A 20,111-nucleotide genomic window follows, 5' to 3' on the forward strand; every position below is an offset into this window, starting at 1 on the left:
GGGCAGACTCATTCCATGTTCATATACAGCTCAAAATACACAGTAATAAACACTCAGCGTATCTCCATGTTGTGTGTTTGTTAGTGTGAAGATCTAAATTATAGATCTATAAGCACTCTTACATGATTGAGTTTACTGTGGGTGTGTTTGCATGTTTGTGTGTTCTGCAGGGTGAACAGACAGGAGCATGTTGGTTATGGCAGTTTCAAAAGCCCCATTTACATGACAACGTTTCAACTGATAAAGAATTTTGGTGTTTCAGAGAAGTTTCATGTTTACATGGCAGAAATGCTGGAAATGGTGGAGTTTTCATGTTGGTCCACCGGTTGGTGCTGCTGGTTGCTGTAAACATTAACAGTGGAGAACACACACACATCCATGTGGACAGAACAGCTGGACTGTTATTATTGTGCCTGTCAACTCTAAAACCACCAAGTCCAGGAGAATCTGGACCGGAACCAGGACCATCTGAACTGGGACCATGGTGATGGAGCCTGGGTGTTTTCAAAAACTTCCACCTGGGGAGAAGTTTCCAAAAAGTTGTGTTTTCAGTGTTTCCCAGCACCGTAGTTATAACTGAACCTGAACCTGACAGCCAGATTACCAGCTGTACCAGATCACAGCAGATCTGCTCCCCCTGGGGTCTGGACCTGTTGGAGAGGCTTCGCCACCCCTTGTTTAGAAGTGTGGCTCCGCCACTGTGTCCCTCCTAACTTCTGCTGTTGGTGTGAGGCAGTGTGGTGAATCAGGTTTCAGCTGTACTCCGCGCTGGAGTCGCTCCTGTCACTTGACGGAGCCGCAGGAGACTGAAGTATGCGCCGTGTTTGCTTTGCGCTCCGGTCGGGGCTCGGTGTGCGGCAGGCGGACGGTGAGAGGACGCCATTGGCGCGGCGGATCACTGACTTCTGACGCGCGCGCCTCGGGGAGTCGGCTCCAGATCTCTTCTCTTTGATAAGGTCCTGGCACGGAGCTAAACCCCGTCAACTTTGTTCAGCGGCGAAACGCTCGAGTGTGCCATTTACGCACGGCGGGAGGAGGAAACGTTTAAAGCAGATTCATTTGTATTCTGACCCAGTTAATTCTGCTTTATTTCGCGAAGAGGTGTGTGTGTGTGTGTGTGTGTGTGTGTGTGTGTGTGTGTGTGTGTGTGTGTGTGTGTGTGTGTGTGTGTGTCGGGACCTGGCTGGCGGTGTCTTTACTTTGAAGTGCGCCGTTAACCCTTTCGTTGAAGGAACAGCCCGAAGGATTTCTGTGCAAACAGAACCTGAGGAGGTGTGTGTGTGTGGTGTGTGTGTGTGTGTGTGTGTGTGTGTGTGTGTGTGTGTGTGTGTGTGTGTGTGTGTGGGGTGGGGGGGGGTGGGGGCAGGCAGGACAGCGGTGCGCGCTGCCTGGTGTTGTCGGGGGCTCTTTACGCACACGTCGGGTCACGCTCTGCAGCCGGTTCCCGGTGCCCCGCGCCCGGTACCCGGTGCACGGACGCTGCGCGTTGGAAGCTGGTCCACAGGCCCCCTCTCTCGGCCGCTTTGATGTGCTGCCGCTCAGCTTTGAAGTTGAGAAATGCGGGCTGTGTTTCTTGTTTGTGGGCGAGAAATACGGTGAGATAGATAAGAAGCTTATGTGTGCGCGCGGCGCGCTGGTGAATGTATGAATGTGTAGCCCAGATTAAAAAAAAAAAGAGGAGTATTTGTGGGGTGGTGCGTCTTCTGGCTGGGAAAAAAGTGGGCTGTGCCCCCCTCCCTCCTTCCTCTGACACCCCCGGTGATCTACATAGGGACTGCGCCTGCCTCCTCTGAGGTCAGAGCCTGGATGGGACAGGGTACATCAAACTACAGCGCGTGTTTTGCACAGACACTCCACATGTGGCACGGAGCGGGCTGCTCGTAGAACGACCCAGCTGCCTTTTTTCTTCTGTGTTGGATTACTCTTCGGAGAGTTTTGGATCGTAAACACCTCGCCTGAAAATGGAGTAATTTTCGCAACTTTTTTCCGGCGTTCCGCTCGTGTTTGGATCTCCTCTGCGATGGTACGTTGATTCACGCGCATTTGTTCAGCCTGTGGCGGTCTGGTCGCTGGATATCTTGCATGCGGTGGAGAGGTGAGACGGGGAGGGTTGTTAGTCGAGCCTTTATGGAAGAATCACCGGTGCTTTTTGTTGCTTTTTGCTAGTTTTTTCAGCGGCGGCTCGTGCGCGCCGTCACCCCGCGGTTTGGCGCCGCCGCTCCGCTCCGCGCGGCGCGGCTCGGGCGCGGGGGTGATGTTTGACTGCGAAACGCCAAGTCTGCCTCCGCGTTGACAGTTGAGACACGTTGCGGGGCTGCGACTCGTAATAACCTTCCGGGGCAGACATTAAGGCGATTGATCGCTCGCATTTACGCATGAGCGGCTGGCTTCTCCCGCGGGGCTTTTTACCCCGCGTGCGTTAACGTTTCAGGTCATTGTGGTGCACATCACACGCAGCTGCTTTCTGCATTTCTGGGATTGTGTCTGTGAGTGTGAGAGTGTGTGTGTGTGTGAGAGAGAGAGAGAGAGAGAGAGAGGCAGACAGGGGAAGGGTACGGTCGTCCGAAACAGATTGGGGAATTAATTGGAGTTGAAGCCTGTGACATGGACTCGTTAGGAAAACACGTGTAAGCCACAGTTGTGAGAATCCGGTTTGGTGAAGAGTGTGGCTGATTATTCTTGTAAAAAATGTTTTTGATGTGGCAGATCAATGCACGTTGAGAATGTAGGCTGCAGTTGATCTCTCATTTAGATTATAAATAGATAAATGAAACGGAATGAGCCTTTCATATTTCCTTTCTCTGTGAACCCGGCGAGGCTGTTTGAAAGGGACTGTTTACTTGATGTCTTTCTTTGAAGTTCAGCAGGATCTGGCTTTGATTAGATCAATACTTTGTGTTTCAGAGTGAAGAGGAGCTGAGAAGCTCCCCCGCTGCTTTTAGAGAGTGAGGAGGATTAGGCTGGAGCTCAGTGGAGGCGCGGCGGCAGTGTGAGCCGGAGCCGGAGCCGCAGCCGGAGCTGGAGCCATGAGCAGGGCGCTGACGGAGCACAGCAGCAGCAGCAGCTTCCGAGAAGATGCTCCCCGTCCTCCGGTACCGGGGGAGGAGGGAGAGGCGTCATGCTACAACCCGGGCCGAGCTGCCAAAATGAGAGCGCAGAGCAGGGCGAAGGACGGCGGCGCGCCTCCGGGCTGCACGCCGCGGAGGAACGAGGACGGACTCGGGGAGCCGGAGGGCAGCGCGTCGCCGGACTCGCCTCTGGTCCGGTGGACCAAGTCTCTGCATTTCCTCCTGGGCGACCAGGACGGGGCTCACCTCTTCAAGACGTTCCTGGAGCGGGAGAACTGCGTGGACACGCTGGACTTCTGGTTCGCCTGCAGCGGCTTCAGGCAGATGGACTTAAAGGATACCAAAACGCTGCGAGTCGCCAAAGTCATCTTCAAGCGGTACATCGAGAACAACAGCATCGTCGCCAAGCAGCTGAAACCGGCCACCAAGACCTTCATAAGGGATAGCATCAAGAAGCAACAGATCGACTCTGCCATGTTCGACCAGGCGCAGACGGAGATCCAGTCGCACATGGAGGAGAACGCCTACCAGATGTTCCTGACCTCTGACATATACCTCGAGTTCGTGCGCACCGGCTGCGAGAACGCGGCGTACATGAACCACGGCGCCCTGAGCAGCCTGAAGCTCATGTGCGGGTACCTTCCTCCCCTCATGGAGGAGGAGGAGTGGAGCTGCGGTGACCTGAAGGCCAAGGCGCTGGGCTCCGTGGTCGGACTGTCCGCCAAGAACCTGAGGGCCACGGCCGCCATCCGGACGGCGGCCGAGGTGCTGGAGAGCAGCTGCAGGTGAGCATCCCGGGTCGCCCTGTTGATTTCCAGACTCGCCGTCACTTATGGAGCTCGGCAGCGTTAGATACAAGGCAGTTATTTCAGGGAGAGGGGTAAAGGTACCTGATCAAAGGGTCTCGGAGGAGCGTGCCTGTGCGCTCGTGCCCTCCTGCCTTGCAGTTAGTGGAGGGGCTGGAGGGGCGGGGTGCGTACAAAACATCAATGCATCTGAGCCTTCCTTTTAAGTAAATGGTGTCTTGCAGGCAGCCCTCTGCCGGCTCGCTGCAGCTTCCTGTGCTTTGAAACCCTTCCTCCGGTTCAGCAGCGGATTGAGACGCCGATCCTCGCCGCCGTTACATTAAACAATGCGGTGTGTTCTCACCGCGCCACACACAGGTCCTGCACGCCGTCTCAAAATCTCCCTAATCTGGAGGAACGCTGGCGCGGCGCTGAGTTGAAAGAAGTTGTGCAGGGAGTCTTATGCCAAGCGGAGATATTGTTCTCTTGGTCAGAGATGAAAGCAGGAGTGTTTGTGGAAAGCATTTGGGCTTTTTATCTTAAGAGCTCGTCCCACACATTGTCCAACAGCTGAAATCTTTTCAAGCCAGGAACATTTTCAGAAACTGGATTTTATGCATGAGCCTTCATCAAAGGCTGCTTAAAACTTTTTCTTTTCTTTTTTTTTTCCTCAAACTACTTTTGTCCTCACATCTGGATGCAATTATTACTCACAGGGCTGACAACGTCTTGAGCGCTGTGCTTCTAGGAAAAGTGTGATTTCTAGATAATCTTTACTTTTCCTGTCAAGTTGCTCAAACAGTTAATGAGCGCAGAGATCCAGACAGTCTCCATGTGTCTGTCCTTTCTTTCATGACAGTGTTTCAGACTCGTTGATAGAGTGATCGGAGCACCTCAGCACTGATGGGGGTTGGATCCTTCATGTGAGCAGATGTCAGATAAGATCAGAGTCCGGTTGGAAGTGGCCATGTTGAGCTGGGAACCAATAAGCAGCGGGTTTGTTGACATGTGGGCACATCCTGCTGTCCCGGTGCGATCCGCTGCATTCTTGTTTTTCACAGAGAGAGGAGCGGCGGGAGGGACGGAGCCCCCCTCTAACCCCGCACCGTCTCTTTAGGTCAACCAATTTCCATCTCAAACATGTGGAACTAATTTTGCCACAGCACAGATCCTTTTTTTTTCCTCCTCTCCCTGAGAAACTTCCAACACTCGACTCCAAAGTGATTAAAAAAAAAAACAAAACACAACAACAAAATATCCTGGCTTCATCCACTGATCCTGCTTTCTCACACATCGCGAGCGTCACTCTTTTCCTTCCTCTTTCTTTTCTGTCCAGCACTTTTATCTCTCTCTTTTTTTTCTTTTTCTTTTTTGAAGGAGAAATCTGTCTGACAGAGACGAAGCATGCTTTGGTGGGAGACAGGGAGAGACAAGAGGAGGGGAAGGGGGAAGACAGGAAGGGGGGATCATGAAAGAAAGAAAAGAGATGGAGAGAGAGAGAGGGGGCTGTGCAGAGAGCCCAGCTGTGCTAAATACCTGACTCTTTGCGTGGACCTTCCAAAGGTCAGGTTTGTGCTTGGGGCCTACGGCTTTAGTCATGCTGGGGTTCTCCTCAGCACTCCCGGCAGAAGGCATTCTCATAAAGAAAGGGGCCCTCCTTCCCCCTTTCCTCTCTCCTTCTCACTCTCTCTCTTTAAAGCTCAAGTTCCCCCTTCCTCTCCCTCTTCCTCGTCCACCCCCTCCACTACTGGAACAGGAATGCAACACAGCAGGAGAGAGTAGAAAGACTGAGAGAGTCGGAAAGGGAGGGGCGGAGTGGGGGGGGGGCTCAGACTGGATGATCGCAGGGAGGGGAGATAAAAGTGGAAGAACACGGAGGAGAAAACACCGTGAGGAAAGACGATCAGACAGACCCCAGCGAAGGTGGTAGAAGAGTGAAAAAGGAGTGATATTCTGCACGTCTGCTCACTTTAGGCCACTCCAGCGGTGAATGTGTGACCTGCGGTGCTTCAGAGGGTCGTGACAGTGAAACAGTCTGCATGAGGAAAACACACTGCAGTCGTCCCTTCAGATCAGGGGTGTCAAACACCTTTCAGTTCCTCATCCCGAGTGGGCCGGACCGGTGAAATATCGCCAGAATAACCTTTAGATCTAAACTTTAAAGTTTTTCTTTGTTGTGGCGCAGAAGAAATGTGATCAAAATGCCGATATTTTCACAAAAAACAAACAATTACTACAGAAAATGACTCCTTTCTCAAAATAAAAGTATTTTAAATGAAACCTTCTGGTGCAAAATAGCGTGAAATGTCCTCTAAGCTTCTCCTCTCGCTGTTGCATTGTGGGTGTTTTTTCTAAACTCCCCTTTGACAGCATGGCTTTGAGGCTAATGCTAGTTAGCTAGCTTTGATAGCTTTGATCACTGACCTCTCAGCTGCCGTCTCAGTGTTGTTTTGTGTCCACTACTGTTAAGTCAAACTAGATTTTCTTCAATTTTTTGGTGGTTCGGCCGGATTGGAGCCTCTTGTGGGCCACAGGCCTTATGTTTGACACCCACTGTTTTAGATGAACGCGTGTCACTTTTCCCAGCTTGCAGCACATGTCATTAAACCCAGGCGCTTGTGTTTGCCGTTGCAGATCCCACCGCCGGGGAGACTCGGCCAGCCCCTACTTCGTCAACTCCGGCTACATCTTCGCCCCCGCCACCAGTGCCAACGACAGCGAGATCTCCAGCGATGCCACCACCGACGACTCCATGTCCATGACGGACAGCAGCGTGTAAGTCCGCCCGTCCGTCCGTCCGTCCGTCCGTCCGTCCCGGAGCCTCATTTCCACTCAGCCGCCGCTGCCAGTCGCTCTGTTGATTGCATTATTTCCACTGTATCTCGCCGTACCTGGAGCAGATTTCAGGCAGCGCCTTTCCAGGAAAACGTCTCGGGGTGTGAGGGGAAAACTCTCTGGCCTTGTAGTTGAACACTCAGCTTTTCCCGGGGCTCTGGGAACGCTCTGTTGAGAAATAATGGTCTGTAATGTATTTTAATTATCCTCTATGATTGACTCCAGGTAATTCTATTAATGTGCAGTTGTTGCGGCGGCCTCCGGGGAGATAACTCTGGGAAAGTCATTATGTCTGAAGACCTTTTGAAGTTTATTCTGATGGGTTACAGGCTGGAGTGAAGGCAGAAAGAATGAGACCGTCTTGATGTGGGTGGGGGCGTTGCCTCATTTTCCTCAAAGTTGATATGTATCCATCCCACCCACCCTTCTGCCACAACAGACTTGTTTTTTTCATATTATCTAATCGCTGTTTCCCTTTGAAGAGCTGCAGGAGAGGGGGAGGGAGGGAAGTGGCCATTCGGGCCTCAAGACAAACTCATTGAAAAATGTTGGCACCAAATGAAAGAAGGCTTACTCACATGGTGGGTCGGTTTCCTGCCACTGGCCTCTGCGGCGTGCTGAGATCATGTGTCTGCAAGGCTTTCACAGGGGTTACTCATTTCTAGACTTTGGGACAAGACATAAGGAACTCCCTCTGGCCGAGCCGGGACACCCTGCGCACACCCGCCCGCCCCTCCGCGGCGTCCCCTTCGCCCCGCCGGGCCAATCGCGGGAGTGCCGAGGCTCCAAGTGCAAGGGAGTGAGAAAATAAAGTGCACGGAGTATAAAGGGCTTAACTGAATCGCTTTCAGCCTATTGTTAGGTGAGGGGAGCTTAGCGGGATAAGAGGGTGGCTGGCTGCTTTGAAAATGACTTGCACAACTGAATAGGAGATCCCCATAAAGTGAGGGCCCATGCAGCCATGAAAGAGTCCGGGCTGTTTTCCCTCCGCCGACCCGGACAAAGCGCCCGGCCGTCACACGGCCCCGCCGGGCGGGGACGGAGCCGCCGGCCGATAAAAACATAGTTAGCGAGGGGGAAGTCGGGGAGCTTTTGTTTGGGAACGGCGCTTCACGGCTAAGTTTGGGGTTCTTGTTAACGCGGGAGCTCCTCTGGGCCGTTGAGTCTCCCTTTTGAAGAGTTTCCTGTGTTTCTTCCTGCGCCTTGAGGGATGATGGCTTGTAGTCCCAGGGGTGCAGTTTGCCATGAATTGATTGTGGCTGCTGGAGTTTGCAGGTGATCCTCCGCAGCCTGCCTCCTTTGTGTGATCCTTCTCGACAATGTCACTCTGAAATGTGACTTGCAGAACTTTGTCAGATGGTTACAGTGGAGGAGCGAGCTAATTGTGTGCCAAAGTCATCCTCTGTGAGCCGCTCTCACCAAGGTCTTCCGCACAGATCGCTCCCGTCCTTGTCCTGAGCTCTCATACGAGGGAACAATTTGATTAGTGCGTCCTTTCATAGTGGTTAAAAGACACACTGCAAATTTGAATCTCATTTCCCAGATAAAGAACAAGAAGAGAAGGATTTGGGAAGGGGGGGCAGAGGAAGAAAAAGGGTGGGGGGGATTTTTTTCTCTTTTTGCTTATATCTTATTTATGGATTTACTTGGACGCTGGGGAATGCTGCTGCACCAACTTCAAACATTACCTTATCTTACAAACCAGCCTTTTGATGTTGCTGAGATCAGAGGCTCGCAGCGGAGCGCTTGCCAAACGAAGATGGCAGCGGGTGCATATGTGCATGAGTGTGAGATTTCAAAGAGGCAGCAGAAAAAGTAGCGTTTGGGCTAGGTCAGACACTTCTGAGCAGCCAAAACGGCCAAGATAATTGGCCCAGCTTAAGTGGCAACTGACTGGAAAAGCTAGCAGACAGAATGAAAATGGAGAATGAGATTCCCAGAATAAATGCCTAATTGTCCGGAGACTACGAGCATTCAGAGCTTTATCTCGGGTTTCATATTAATATGTCAGAGCTACAAAGACAGCAGCACTTTAGCAGCGTTTGCTAGCACGCCGCAGTCTGAAGTACTCTCCAACTTTAATTCCTGCCCGTGTTAAAGCACCGCTGTCGGAGTTGACGCAGACGGATGTCATCTCGGCGGCGGGGTTTTCCTTTGAAGCCTGCAGCGAGATGTTTAGCATACCCCCGCCATTGTCCCGCCATGTTTTGTTATGCGTTTTTTTTGTTGTTGCCTCGGCTTCAAGGGCTCTCTGGCCTTTTGATTTAGCAGTAATGTGCCCAGTGGGTGATTACTGGGTGTCGGTCACTTCAGTGATCAACTCTCTCCTCGGGGCTTTTTTTTTTTTTTACTTAACAAAAACAAGCTAATGGTGCTAATGTGACCTGCACGATGAATCACTGCGAATCAAAACAACACCCTGTGAATGAGGTCGTTTTCAAAGCTTTTTTTAAAAAAATATATGTTCATGTTGTCGTTCTGCAGAGATGGGATCCCTCCGTACAAGCTGGGCACCAAGAAGCAGATCCAGCGCGAGATGCATCGCAGCGTCAAGATCAACGGCCAGGTCACGCTGCCCCACTTCCCCGTGAGTCCGTCCACTCCTCATCCCTCTCTGCGCCTTCCCGTCCCATCAATGCAAACTTTTTTTTTTTTCTGAGACGGCTCGGCCCCGATTCCCTCCAGAAGTTCCACTTGGTTTTATTTCTTTATTTATTTCCAGAGCTGGTGTTGTGACAGAATACTATATTTCATTCCCGGCGCTCGTTTTCATATAAAAGTCTCAGTAAATGAAAGGCGGCATTTGCATACCACTTCATCTTCTGCTGTTTCCAGCCCCCCCAGCACACACACACACACACACACACACACACACACACACACTGACACCCTCCTTTCCCCGTTGCAGACTCTTAACCTGAACTTGTGTAGTCGTCTTTGTTTGTCGCCGCCATCTAATATTTTAGGTTCCATTCACATGAAAACGGTGCTCAGAGACACAGAAACATATCTGAAAATGCTTGAGCTCCATCTGGAGCACATGATGCTCAGTATCCAGGCAATCAGATCAGTGGTTTCCTTATATCGTGTCATGACTCCCAGTCCAGATCCTCCTGGTCCTGGTCCTGGTTCCAGTCCAGATTCTCCTAGTTTTAGACTTGACAGTCACCGTATTAACAGTCCAGCTCGGAGTTCTGTCCATATGAACGTCTGTGTTCTCCATTGTTCTTTGGAGTGTGTTTTTCTCTGTGGTTTCATGACGAAAACGAACAACAGCACCAAATAGTGGCCCGACGTCAACCTGAAACTTTTCTGAAACATAAAGACAGAATCAAAGCGTTTCCTCTTGAAGCGCCGTGGTGTGAACGAGGCCCTCGGTGAACTGGCCGCGTTGAAAAGGAGGAGCATCGCTCTTCAGTCCCACTTCCCTTCAATCTGCTCCCATTAGTATTTGGGTCAGACAGTGTGTGTTCTCTGAATCTGAGGCTTTTTGGACCTGCTGAAGTTGTTGTGAGAAGGTTTAAGGAACTGGGTCAGCACAGTCTGACACGGGTTAGGAGGTAAAGGAGACGTGAAAAAACAAATCTGAAATTCTTTTGTCTTCAGATCCAAACACAGGTATGTGTGTGTGGAAGAGTTGTGTGTGTTTGTGCATGCGTTTGACAGTGTGTTGTCTATTCTCCCAGTTTCTCTCCCTCCCTCCCTCTCTCTCTCTCTCTCTCTCTCTTTTCCTTTCCCACTTGCACTCCTTTAATGTCTCCCTCCTGATTTGGAGATGGCTCTGTCTCCCATGATGCACCAGCCCCAGGCAGCGGGGGCCCCGTGCAGGGCTGGCGCTCCTTTGCCAGCAGCTCCGCTTGCCTTTCTTCTTCTTCCCTTCATCGTGTCTACAAAGAGATGAGAGGAACAACAAAAAAAAAGAGTCAAAATCAAGAAAGCCAGTGTGCCAAATAACAAAAAAGTAAGAAAGGGAGAGAGAGAGAAGCCGGCGCATATAGTTAAAGAAAAAGGAGGATAATGTGACTAGAGTACCTCTGAGCTGCCCTGCATGCAGCCGGGAAATAAATTACTACTTCCCTTCAGATCTTCCCAGTATTTGACTCCTCTATCCTTCCCTCCTCCCTCTCTCCCTCTCTCTCTCTCTCTCTCTCTCTCTCTCTCTCTCTCTCTCTCTCTCTCTCTCTCTCTCTGCCACCATTGCCACTTCACCAACGCACATCTCAATCCTCTTCCCCTTTTTTCATGCTGTTAATTTTGTCTCCCTCTCCCTTCTTCTTCCCCACTCTCTCTTCTCTGTCGATATCTGGCTTTTATTCGGAGATTTAAAGCCGCGTGTCCCTCCACCCCTAGTGTGCGTTTGATGTTTGACAAGGGCCCTTTGAAGTGTGCTGACTTCAGAAGCAGCCGGGCTGATGGCTTGGTCGGGCTACAGAGGGTGCAGGCAGGGGGCCTCCCCTCCGAGCGAGACCAACTGCTACCCCGTCCCCGCTACCCCCGTCTCCCCCCCCCCCCCGCCCGCCCGGCAGCCTGGCACCGCCGAGGGCGCCGGGCACACGGAGATCTGGGGAGGGACGGGCAGCGGAGGAGGTTCGGGTTAGCCCGGGGGCAAGGGCATGTGGATTAGACCTTTTTGGAATAGTAGCAGGCTTTTTGGAACGGGGTAGGATTAGGGCAAGGGCAGCGGATTAATGCACCATATTGCATCCATCACAAACACTGAGCAGTCACACTCCCACACACACACACACACACGCATTAACGAGCCTGTCCCCGCGTGTCGCTTCTCCTGCAGAGGACGTACCGGCTGCCCAAGGAAATGACCCCCGTGGAGCCGTCGGCCTTCGCCGCCCAGCTCATCGCCCGGCTGGAGAAGCTGAAGCGGGAGCAGGACACCATGAGTTCACTGGAGGAGAGACTGCAGCAGATCCAGGAGGTGCGGCTCCCCCGACACACTCCCGCTCAGCCCGGAAACTCAAACTTATATCCGAGTTGGCTCAGGATGACGCTCCTATGCCGCACTACAAAAGCCCTCATGCTAGCTTTTAGCATGTCGAAGAACAGGGTGCAGACCGAGGGATTTAAAAGTCTGTCTTGGTTTACCCACTTCTTCCCTTTTCCCTCTGTGTCCCGCACTATTTCATCTGGAGGAACTTTCAAACTTATGTTTCTAGACACACTTGAAGTTCCTTCAAATAGTTAGCACTTAGTTACTCTCCAGTGGCACGTTTGCTGAATATGTGTAGTGCCAGTCTCTTTGTGAGGCACAGGCACACTCTGCATTATAGATGAAGCGCACCCAAAGCCTGTTAGCGAAGATAACAGTGCGGCAAAAAGGAAACTCAAATCAAGTTATCCAGGCGTTTGCTCTCGCTGACTTCAGAGGACGATAGATATAAGTTAGTGTAAGCTGAGACATGAATTCCTTTGCTGGCTGCTCTCTCCACGTGTGACTTCCTGCATCAGTCGCCTCAACTTTAAAAAAAAAAAAACTGTTTGATGTGTGCAGGAGGAGGAGAGGGAGGAGAGCAGCGACCCGGCCAGCAGCTCGTCCCTCCACCAGCCCCTGGTCCCGGCCGGGAGTCAGTGCGAGGAGGATCCGCAGGCCATCCTGGACGAGCACCTGTCCCGGGTCCTCAAGACGCCCGGCTGCCAGTCGCCGGGCGTCGTCCGCCACTCGCCACGCTCACGGTCGCCGGACCGGACGGCCGCCGCGGTGTCCCCCGGACACTCCGGACCCTTCTTTGGTGCTTACACCGGGTCGCCCAAGGTCCTGGTGGCAGGCAGGCCGTCCACCAAGCACATCCACCACCACTACATCCACCATCACCACGCTGGGCCCAAGACCAAGGAGCAGATCGAGGCCGAGGCGGCTCAGCACGTGCAGTGCCTCTGCCCTCAAGGGGGCGCCAACTATTCCGACTTCACACCTGCGTGAGTGCAGCTCCTCCTCGTGTCCCTCCGGGTCGGATCTGGCCCGCCATGCCGTGCCGCTCGTCTCTAACCCGCCTCTTTCCTGCCTCCAGTCGCTGCAGCACTTTGTCCAGACGGCCGCTGAAGGCCTCCGATGAGGGCGTGACCTCGCCGCGCCTCCCCCTCGTCGCCACCGACCGCTCTCAGAATGTTTGGCAGTGGATCCTGGAGAGCGAGAGGCAGGGCAAGCACAAACCACACAGGTGAGGGTTCGGCCAGGAACCGTCACGTCCGCTGGTCCCAGTTCAGACCACTTCAGTGCTTTCTCACTGTTGAGCGTTCTCAACGTGACTCGATCCCGTCGTCTTTTCATCTCAGCAGCACTCAAGGCCTAAAGAAGTCCAACCCACTTGACTCCAAACCCCCGCCCGGCCGGACCAACTCCTCCTGGGGCGGAGGCGGCATCGGCAACGGGGTTCACCTCCGCGGCCATCACCCCGGCCACCCGTTCATCCAGGACCCCCGCCATGCCACCGCTACCTCCGCCCAACACCCTGGCACAGCTGGAGGAGGCCTGCCGGAGGCTGGAGGAGGTTTCCAAGCCCCCAAAGCAAAGGTGAGGAAGCTGGGCTGCTGGCAGGAGGAGCATTAAGCTTTACGTGCTCCTGACTCATTTTCCACATTCGGAGTGACGTCCAGCGGTGTGTTAGCTGATCAGTCATTAATATGTTGGCTTTGACAGGCATTCAACAGCAGCCAGCTGCCTTCAGAGAGACCGGAGCCATCCAACAGCTGCCTTCCCGCCTGGATGCAGCTCGCTCGCCAGCCCTGGACTCCAGACAGACGAGTACGGCCTTCTTCTTCTTCTTCTTCTTCTTCTTCTTCTTCTTCTCTTTCGAACGGGACAACCCCGTCTCTGTTCCTGCTGCTCCTCTCCTCTCATCTCTGTCTTTCTCATTTCATTCCACCCTTGGATGCGTCTTCTTTTTTTTTTCCCTGAGCATTCCCTTTGCTTTCCAAGCTCGTGTTTCCGCCCTCTTCCTCCAGATTTCCTCGCTCGTGTCTTCAAAGCGAGATGCTGTGAGTCAGCATCGCTTCGTCTTTGAACTCCTCTTCTCTCACTTTTTAATCATTTAAGATTAAACATGCTTTAATATGGAATCCGAACTTCCCACCCACTCCCAACCACACACTCTTCCACACACACTCTTCACCGCCGGAGCCCAGCAGAAGTTGCTGCTGGTTATTCAACATCTGCCCACTTCACGTGTGCCGTTGAGCTGCGCTCCAGTGGTCGGGTTGATGCCTCACGGCCACGTCTGGTGGTTTCATGTTTCTAAAGTGCACTTTGAAATGAAAGCTTCAATAACAAGTCACTCAGTCATTCAATTGGTCATAAAGATAAATAAATATAGCACAAACCAGAAAACTGAATTTGTTTCTGTCCTTTTTTAAAGAATGGTTTTAATCTGTGGCGCTCTCAGTCACTCTAATCTGTGTTGGAGTGAATGAAGTGTGCACAGCGCACGTTAGATTTTTGAAGACACACTTCCAGCCTGTACTTTGATATACAGGAAATGTTTTTGCAAACAATCCAGTTTACTTCGTCATAAGTCTTTTTGAAGGTAGAAATAGTGATTTTTGGTGAGTTAAATGCATTTCAACAGACTCTTTATAAAAATGCAACATAAAGTGACTGTGAATGAACATTTTTTTAACTGCACTATGATGTTAGAATGATGAATATCCGCGGATTTAAATTACCCTTATAGTCCTGTCTGATCAGTGTTGATGGATTTGGCGTGCATCCTTCTAATCATCCAGACTCAAACAGTGTTTATGATAGCTGCACAGTTCAAAAACTACCAGAAAGCTGAGAAATTAAACTTTGTTTAGATATATGAGTCACTCTGGTGGCTGTCAGGACTTCTGCAGTACCACCGTCCGATTGTAACAGTACCATGAAAAATGCACAGTAACATTGAAGAAAGTTGACATTGTCGTAGAAATCTGAGCATCAGAGTCTTCAGAGCGGATCAGCCGTCACTCCCCTCTAACAGGTTCTCCTTTTGTGTGACGCAGGTCTAAAGAACTGGTGGTCACCTACTTCTTCTGTGGCGAGGAGATCCCCTATCGCAGCATGATGAAGACCCACTGCCTCACCTTGGGTCACTTCAAGGAACAGCTCAGCAAGAAAGGCAACTACCGGTAAATATGCCGACTGTCAGGACACCCGGGGCTCGTTCACGCCGCAACGCTTCGAGTGAACACGACTCTCAGGGGAAAACACTTTTCTTACTGTCTGTCTACTGAGCATGTGCAGAACTGCTGGTTATTCCTGAGGTCGGAGGTCGAAGCGATTTTCTGGAAAGTTCCCACTTTGTCTTCACAAAGTTGCATTTTCAGTGGCTCTAAACTTCGTTGTCGTGTAAACGGACTCGGGAAACACTACGAAAGCTTTACATTTTCACCCGGACGGTCTGGGTGTAAAAATGTTGCTCGTCTGATGCGCGTGAGTGAAAGAAGCGCGCTGATCCCCTGGATTCAGAGCTGAGAGCGGCAGAAGGGGGGCAGCAGGGGGGAGCTGGAGCAAATTTTTTTTCTCACATCTGGTACTGATTTCCATGCTAAGGCAGCCTTAATAAATATGGCTTTGAAGCCCGGGCCATTTTATTTTGTGCACAAAGACCATTGCAAGGCCTTCAAATTCCTCCTCCCACACTGTTGCATCAGGCATTAAAATCAAATGCTGCGAGCACCTTCTTCCCCTAATGACAGCCAGCGCGCTGCATGATAAGGGGAAATTCCTAAACAAAGTATAGACTTGTCGGGTAATTTCGAATATAATAATAGCCAGTCAGATCAAGACTTCTCGCACGAGGAGGTGCTGGAAGACGTCCAGGCCGGCTTCATGGAATCGCTGCTGCGTAGGTTTCTGCGCCCTCTCCGCGGCACTCGCAGCTCGCCAGCCCGTGACTTCAACATCAGCTTTTAGCACATCTGCTTGTTAGGCGAGGGAGAGAAAACAAGTCATCGCACCCCTGCTATCCCATAACTCTTCGGGAGGGGGGGGCGGGGCCGGCGTCGGCTGCCGCGGCGGCAGAATGTGTGGAGCTGGTTCATTTGGACATGGCAGCGGCACAGCGGAGAACAGTCCGCCGCCGCGCTGCCAGACGATATTGGTGCCAGATGTTGTGAGGAGAGAAAAATCCTGCCACATAAAACATGTTCCAGTGGAGAGACTGCTTCTGCCTATCTGTCTGGAACAAAGGGATGACTCTCAGATATTAGTCAGGGAAAGTGTGGAGATTTCTTCTGAGAGGGGGGAAGATTTTATTCAGGCCCCGTTTTAAAACACAACACTTTGAAGAGGAAAATGGGAAACTTTCCTTGTGTTTTTGGTGCGTTTCACACAACATCAGTGGTGTTGTTCTGCTCATGCTCAGTAGATGGATATGAGGGAAAAACACATGAAAATTACATTATTTTCAATGTTTCTGCTACTTCCATGGAAACAATAATCATTTTTAAACGTTTAGAGGACTGAAGCGTTTCAGTTTGGAGCTCGTCATGTTAACGGCAAACCGGGGCAAAACAGTGCCAGGAGTTATCTTGAGCATCTGCGTGACGTGCACACACAGAAAACACAGCGGCCTACTGGTGGCCTGGCATGGAAGTGACAGTTTGCGCTGCGAGCGCGATGGAAAGATTTCCCTCTGCGAGCTTTAATTTGTCCCACGGAAGAGCGCGGAGCAGCAGAAAGCCTCAGCTGTGATTTCTCTTCACTTGTGTGTAATTACAATCAACATGGAAATCAGAGTGTGTGTACGATTTCCGTGCACGTGTGTTGTGAAGACTGGAAGCTGAGCTCATAAAACTCCGACTCCCCCCTCAACACACACATTTTTTCTTTTCTTTTCTCCCTTTTTTATATTCAAACGCAGGCACACACGGGCAAAATGAGGCATTTTCCATTACAACGCTTATCATTAAATCCCCTCCCGCTGCTCTTTTTGCTGGGTTTAAAGTAGAGAGGAGAAACATATTAGGAGCTGCATGAGGACTTCACAGCGACTGGGACCCGGCTCACCCTGGGAGTTATCTCTGCTTGAGAGAAGAAGAAGAGTGGCTAGCGAGTTGACCCTGACCTCGGGAGCACTGTCTGAGCAGTGCCCCCCACGCCACTCCGGGTAAAGCCCCTCAGACTCGCCCATCACGCCACAGTCGGCGAGCCGAGGACCGCCTCGCTCTGCCGCCTCCCCCCTCCGCCGTCCTCCTGCTCCGTCTTCTTTTTTCTCCTCTGTTCTCTCCTGGTGATCGGAGGGCTGCCCAAAGGTGTGTGTGGTGTGGTGTGTGTGTGTGTGTGTGTGTGTGTAGTCAGTGTGGTCTTGCAGACTCTCAGGCACCTGAAATGTCAACCCTGTGTGACAGAAAGGCCCTTCATTTGACAGCCAGCCCAATTAGAAGCCATGGAGACACGAGGAGGGTCGGGGGTGCCGTGGAGGGGGGGGCGGGGCCGGGGGCGGGGCCGGGGGGGGGGGGGGCGCCTTAAGACAGCCTCTAATTAACCCTTCAACTTTAATAAGACCTTGCAGGACAGAGGGGCATGTGTCAGGATGAAGTGGACGGGGAGCCGGGTGTGTGTTTGTGATGCGGAGTCGGCCGCTGCCTTTGACGTGAGCGGGGATGGCGTTGAAGGCGATGACTAAGTTGTTTTGAGCAGGATCCACTTTCTGCTGTGTGTGTGTGTGTGTGTTGTTTGCGTGTGTGTGTGTTTGATTTGGACTTAAAGGGAGCCGTGTGCCAGTGTGTATATGTAAAAGTGGTGGTGTAGGTGCCTCAAAGCTCTTTAAAAACCCGATCAAATGTACCAGATGCTCTCTGCTGCCACTCTGTCAGCTTTCTTTTTTCTTTTTTTTTTTTTTTCCACCCCGTCTCTCACCTACGCTCCACGCTTTCCAAGGCGGGGGGCGAGCGGGGCTCCACTGGCAGAACGGGTGTCTTCAATCAGCCCTGTCGAAGTGCCCGTGGGCAAGCTAACAGTCACGTGGCTCAGAGTGCCTGTCCAGCAGCCGGAGTCTTACGTCTGGCAGTGGGAGGGTTTCAGGGACGGCGTCTGAAGAACCGCTAGGACCGCAACGTTTCTAGTGAAACCGAGTGATTTTACATTTTTTAATTCAGAAAAGTTTCACGTTTAGACGGCACAGCGATCTGAAACGATGCCCGTTTCCATGGAAACAGCAGGAACGCTTAAAAAGAGGGAGTTGTTTCAAGAAAATGGGAGAATACGGGCATTCCTATTGACCGACCACCACAGTTGAACTGTAATACAGTGACTGTGAACTCTAAAACTAACAGACCAGGAGAAACTGGACTGGAGGAAGACATGTTTCTTACTGTCCATCTCCTAGCTTCCTCCTCTGCGTTTTCACTTGAAGTCATTGCGGTGTGAACCAGCCTTCATTGGAGAAACGTTATGGTCAAACTTACTCTCGTAGCGGGTTCCTGAGGTCCCGAGTACAGAACTGCTTGAAACAGCCGCAGGCTCCACCCTGGGTGACGTTCCCTGGTCTGACCTCTGTTCCTGGTTCCTCGTGCAGGTACTACTTCAAGAAGGCGGGGATGTGATGAGTTCGAGTGCGGCGCCGTGTTCGAGGAGGTGTGGGAGGACGCCGCCGTGTTGCCATGTATGAGGGCAAAGTCCTGGGCAAGGTGGAGAGGATGGGACTGAAGACCGCCATGTTTCCGACGAGCCACGCCATTGGCCGCCCCTGCAGAAGCTGAAACTGTCCCTCCAGATCTGGAGCAACAGACTCTGAAACATAAAACTACTCTGGACTCCCACTTTTTTAATTTTTTTTCTTAATATTAAGCTAAACAGAGTTAATAATCCAGCACAAAAGAGAGAGAGGAGCGAGTGAGGAAGACGAGCCAATGAAGTATGCCGCAGCCAGAGGAGGCCCCGCCCCTCCCTGACTTTCTTAACCAATCAGCCTTAGAAACACAAGGGAACGACAGGAGAGACTCTGAACGCCGACAGGATGAGGAGGAGGAGGATGAAGATGAGCCCAGGCCAGTGGGGGAGGGGGGTAGACCCGCCTCTTCTTGAATATAACCACTGTTGTGAAGTGCTGGCGGACTGACGGTGCCACCAATCTGCTCTTAACGCCCCCCCCCCATGGTCACATCATACGTGTGCATATACATGCTGCATATATGTATATATACATGTATTATATATAGAGATGCTTTTTTTTTTTGTCTTGAGTTGAAAGTTTTTATTGAGTATTTATTGATTCCCCCCACCCCCCACCCCCCACCACACCACCCCCATGAATCTTCTCCAGCCCGTGACCCTGCGCCCTCCATGTTTCCGGCCAATGGGCAAGCTGCTTTGAATGTTTGGAGAAAAACCGGTGGGTGTTTCGTCTCGTGTTTCCGAGGACGTGACGCTACGCCTCGCACCTCCCACAGCCTTGTAGCCACGTCTGACCCAAACCACACCCCCCCCCCCATCCCCACTCCACCCAACCTATATGCTGCTGATAGTTTTTACGTTTGCCCCCCCCCCCCCCCCCCCCCCCCTCCATCCGCCTCCTGTTTGCCTCAGTCTGTGGACGGAGCTCAGATCTGTTTTTTGGTTGTGCCTTTGTTTGTAGACCAGGCGTTGCACGGGGACGAGGGGGGTGGGGTGGGGTGGGGGGGGCACAGAGAGGAGACCTGGAGCACGACTTGTACCATCTAATAATGGCAGAGTTTACAGCCGCACACCCAAACCACAGGAATCGCTTTGCTTCAGTGAGAAAAACCAGTGAAGACCTGCGGCTCCCACACCTTTTGAATGTTGTTACAATAACAGCGTATAGCAGAGCTCCTGTATACATTGTAATTATGCATTCTGAAGTATGGACACACACACACACACACACACACACACACACACATCGCTGGTGTTTCTGAGTACAGCACCTGTGCCTACATGGATGCCATACCATGTGCTGCCCTGTTTCAGGGTTTTAATATATATCCCTTGGTTTCAGAAGGGTTTTATGTTGAGAAGATATTTTATGCTTTTAATAATATCCTGTAATCATGTTTTATTTGTTCTGTTTTTACACCACAGCCTCTTTTGGTTTTGTTTTTGTTTTTTTGTTTTTTTGTTCATTCTATCTACTGTAAACGTAAATTATATAAAGAGTTTCATTTAAAGATTTACATGGACCTATAATTATTGTAATTATTGAGAGATGTAGCCTTTATTAAAGTTTTTATTTTTCAAATGAAAGCTATGATTGTTGGATTTCTTCCTCTTCTTTATCGATGGTTTTCACTCCACACACCTCGTTTCAAGTGAAAATGGAAGTTGAAGTCACTGAACACGGCATCCAGGGTGGAATTTTCTAAAATATATCACTTTAAAAATCTCTAAATAGGTGGAACCATTCAATCATAACATGCTTCTGGTGTCCTGTTTTATTAGGAAACTGATGTTCTGTGATTGATTTAGTTTTTT

The 20,111-nt window shown here is 51.3% G+C and overlaps 1 protein-coding gene across 1 annotated transcript; it reads left to right on the forward strand.

The window, feature by feature from the left end:
• The first annotated feature begins 1,818 nt into the window (after window positions 1-1,818).
• LOC115390284 (axin-2-like) lies at window positions 1,819-14,809 on the forward strand. Its single transcript, XM_030094085.1, has 10 exons — window positions 1,819-2,023; window positions 2,905-3,853; window positions 6,488-6,628; window positions 9,173-9,275; window positions 11,481-11,621; window positions 12,195-12,619; window positions 12,712-12,861; window positions 12,977-13,214; window positions 13,341-13,445; window positions 14,681-14,809. Exons 2-10 carry the CDS (start codon window positions 3,027-3,029, stop codon window positions 14,684-14,686), a joined length of 2,136 nt encoding a protein of 711 aa, XP_029949945.1. The 5' UTR covers window positions 1,819-2,023; window positions 2,905-3,026; the 3' UTR covers window positions 14,687-14,809.
• Window positions 14,810-20,111: the final 5,302 nt, after the last annotated feature.

Source organism: Salarias fasciatus, chromosome 6 (assembly GCF_902148845.1).
Source record: "Salarias fasciatus chromosome 6, fSalaFa1.1, whole genome shotgun sequence".
Classification (NCBI taxonomy): domain Eukaryota; kingdom Metazoa; phylum Chordata; class Actinopteri; order Blenniiformes; family Blenniidae; genus Salarias; species Salarias fasciatus.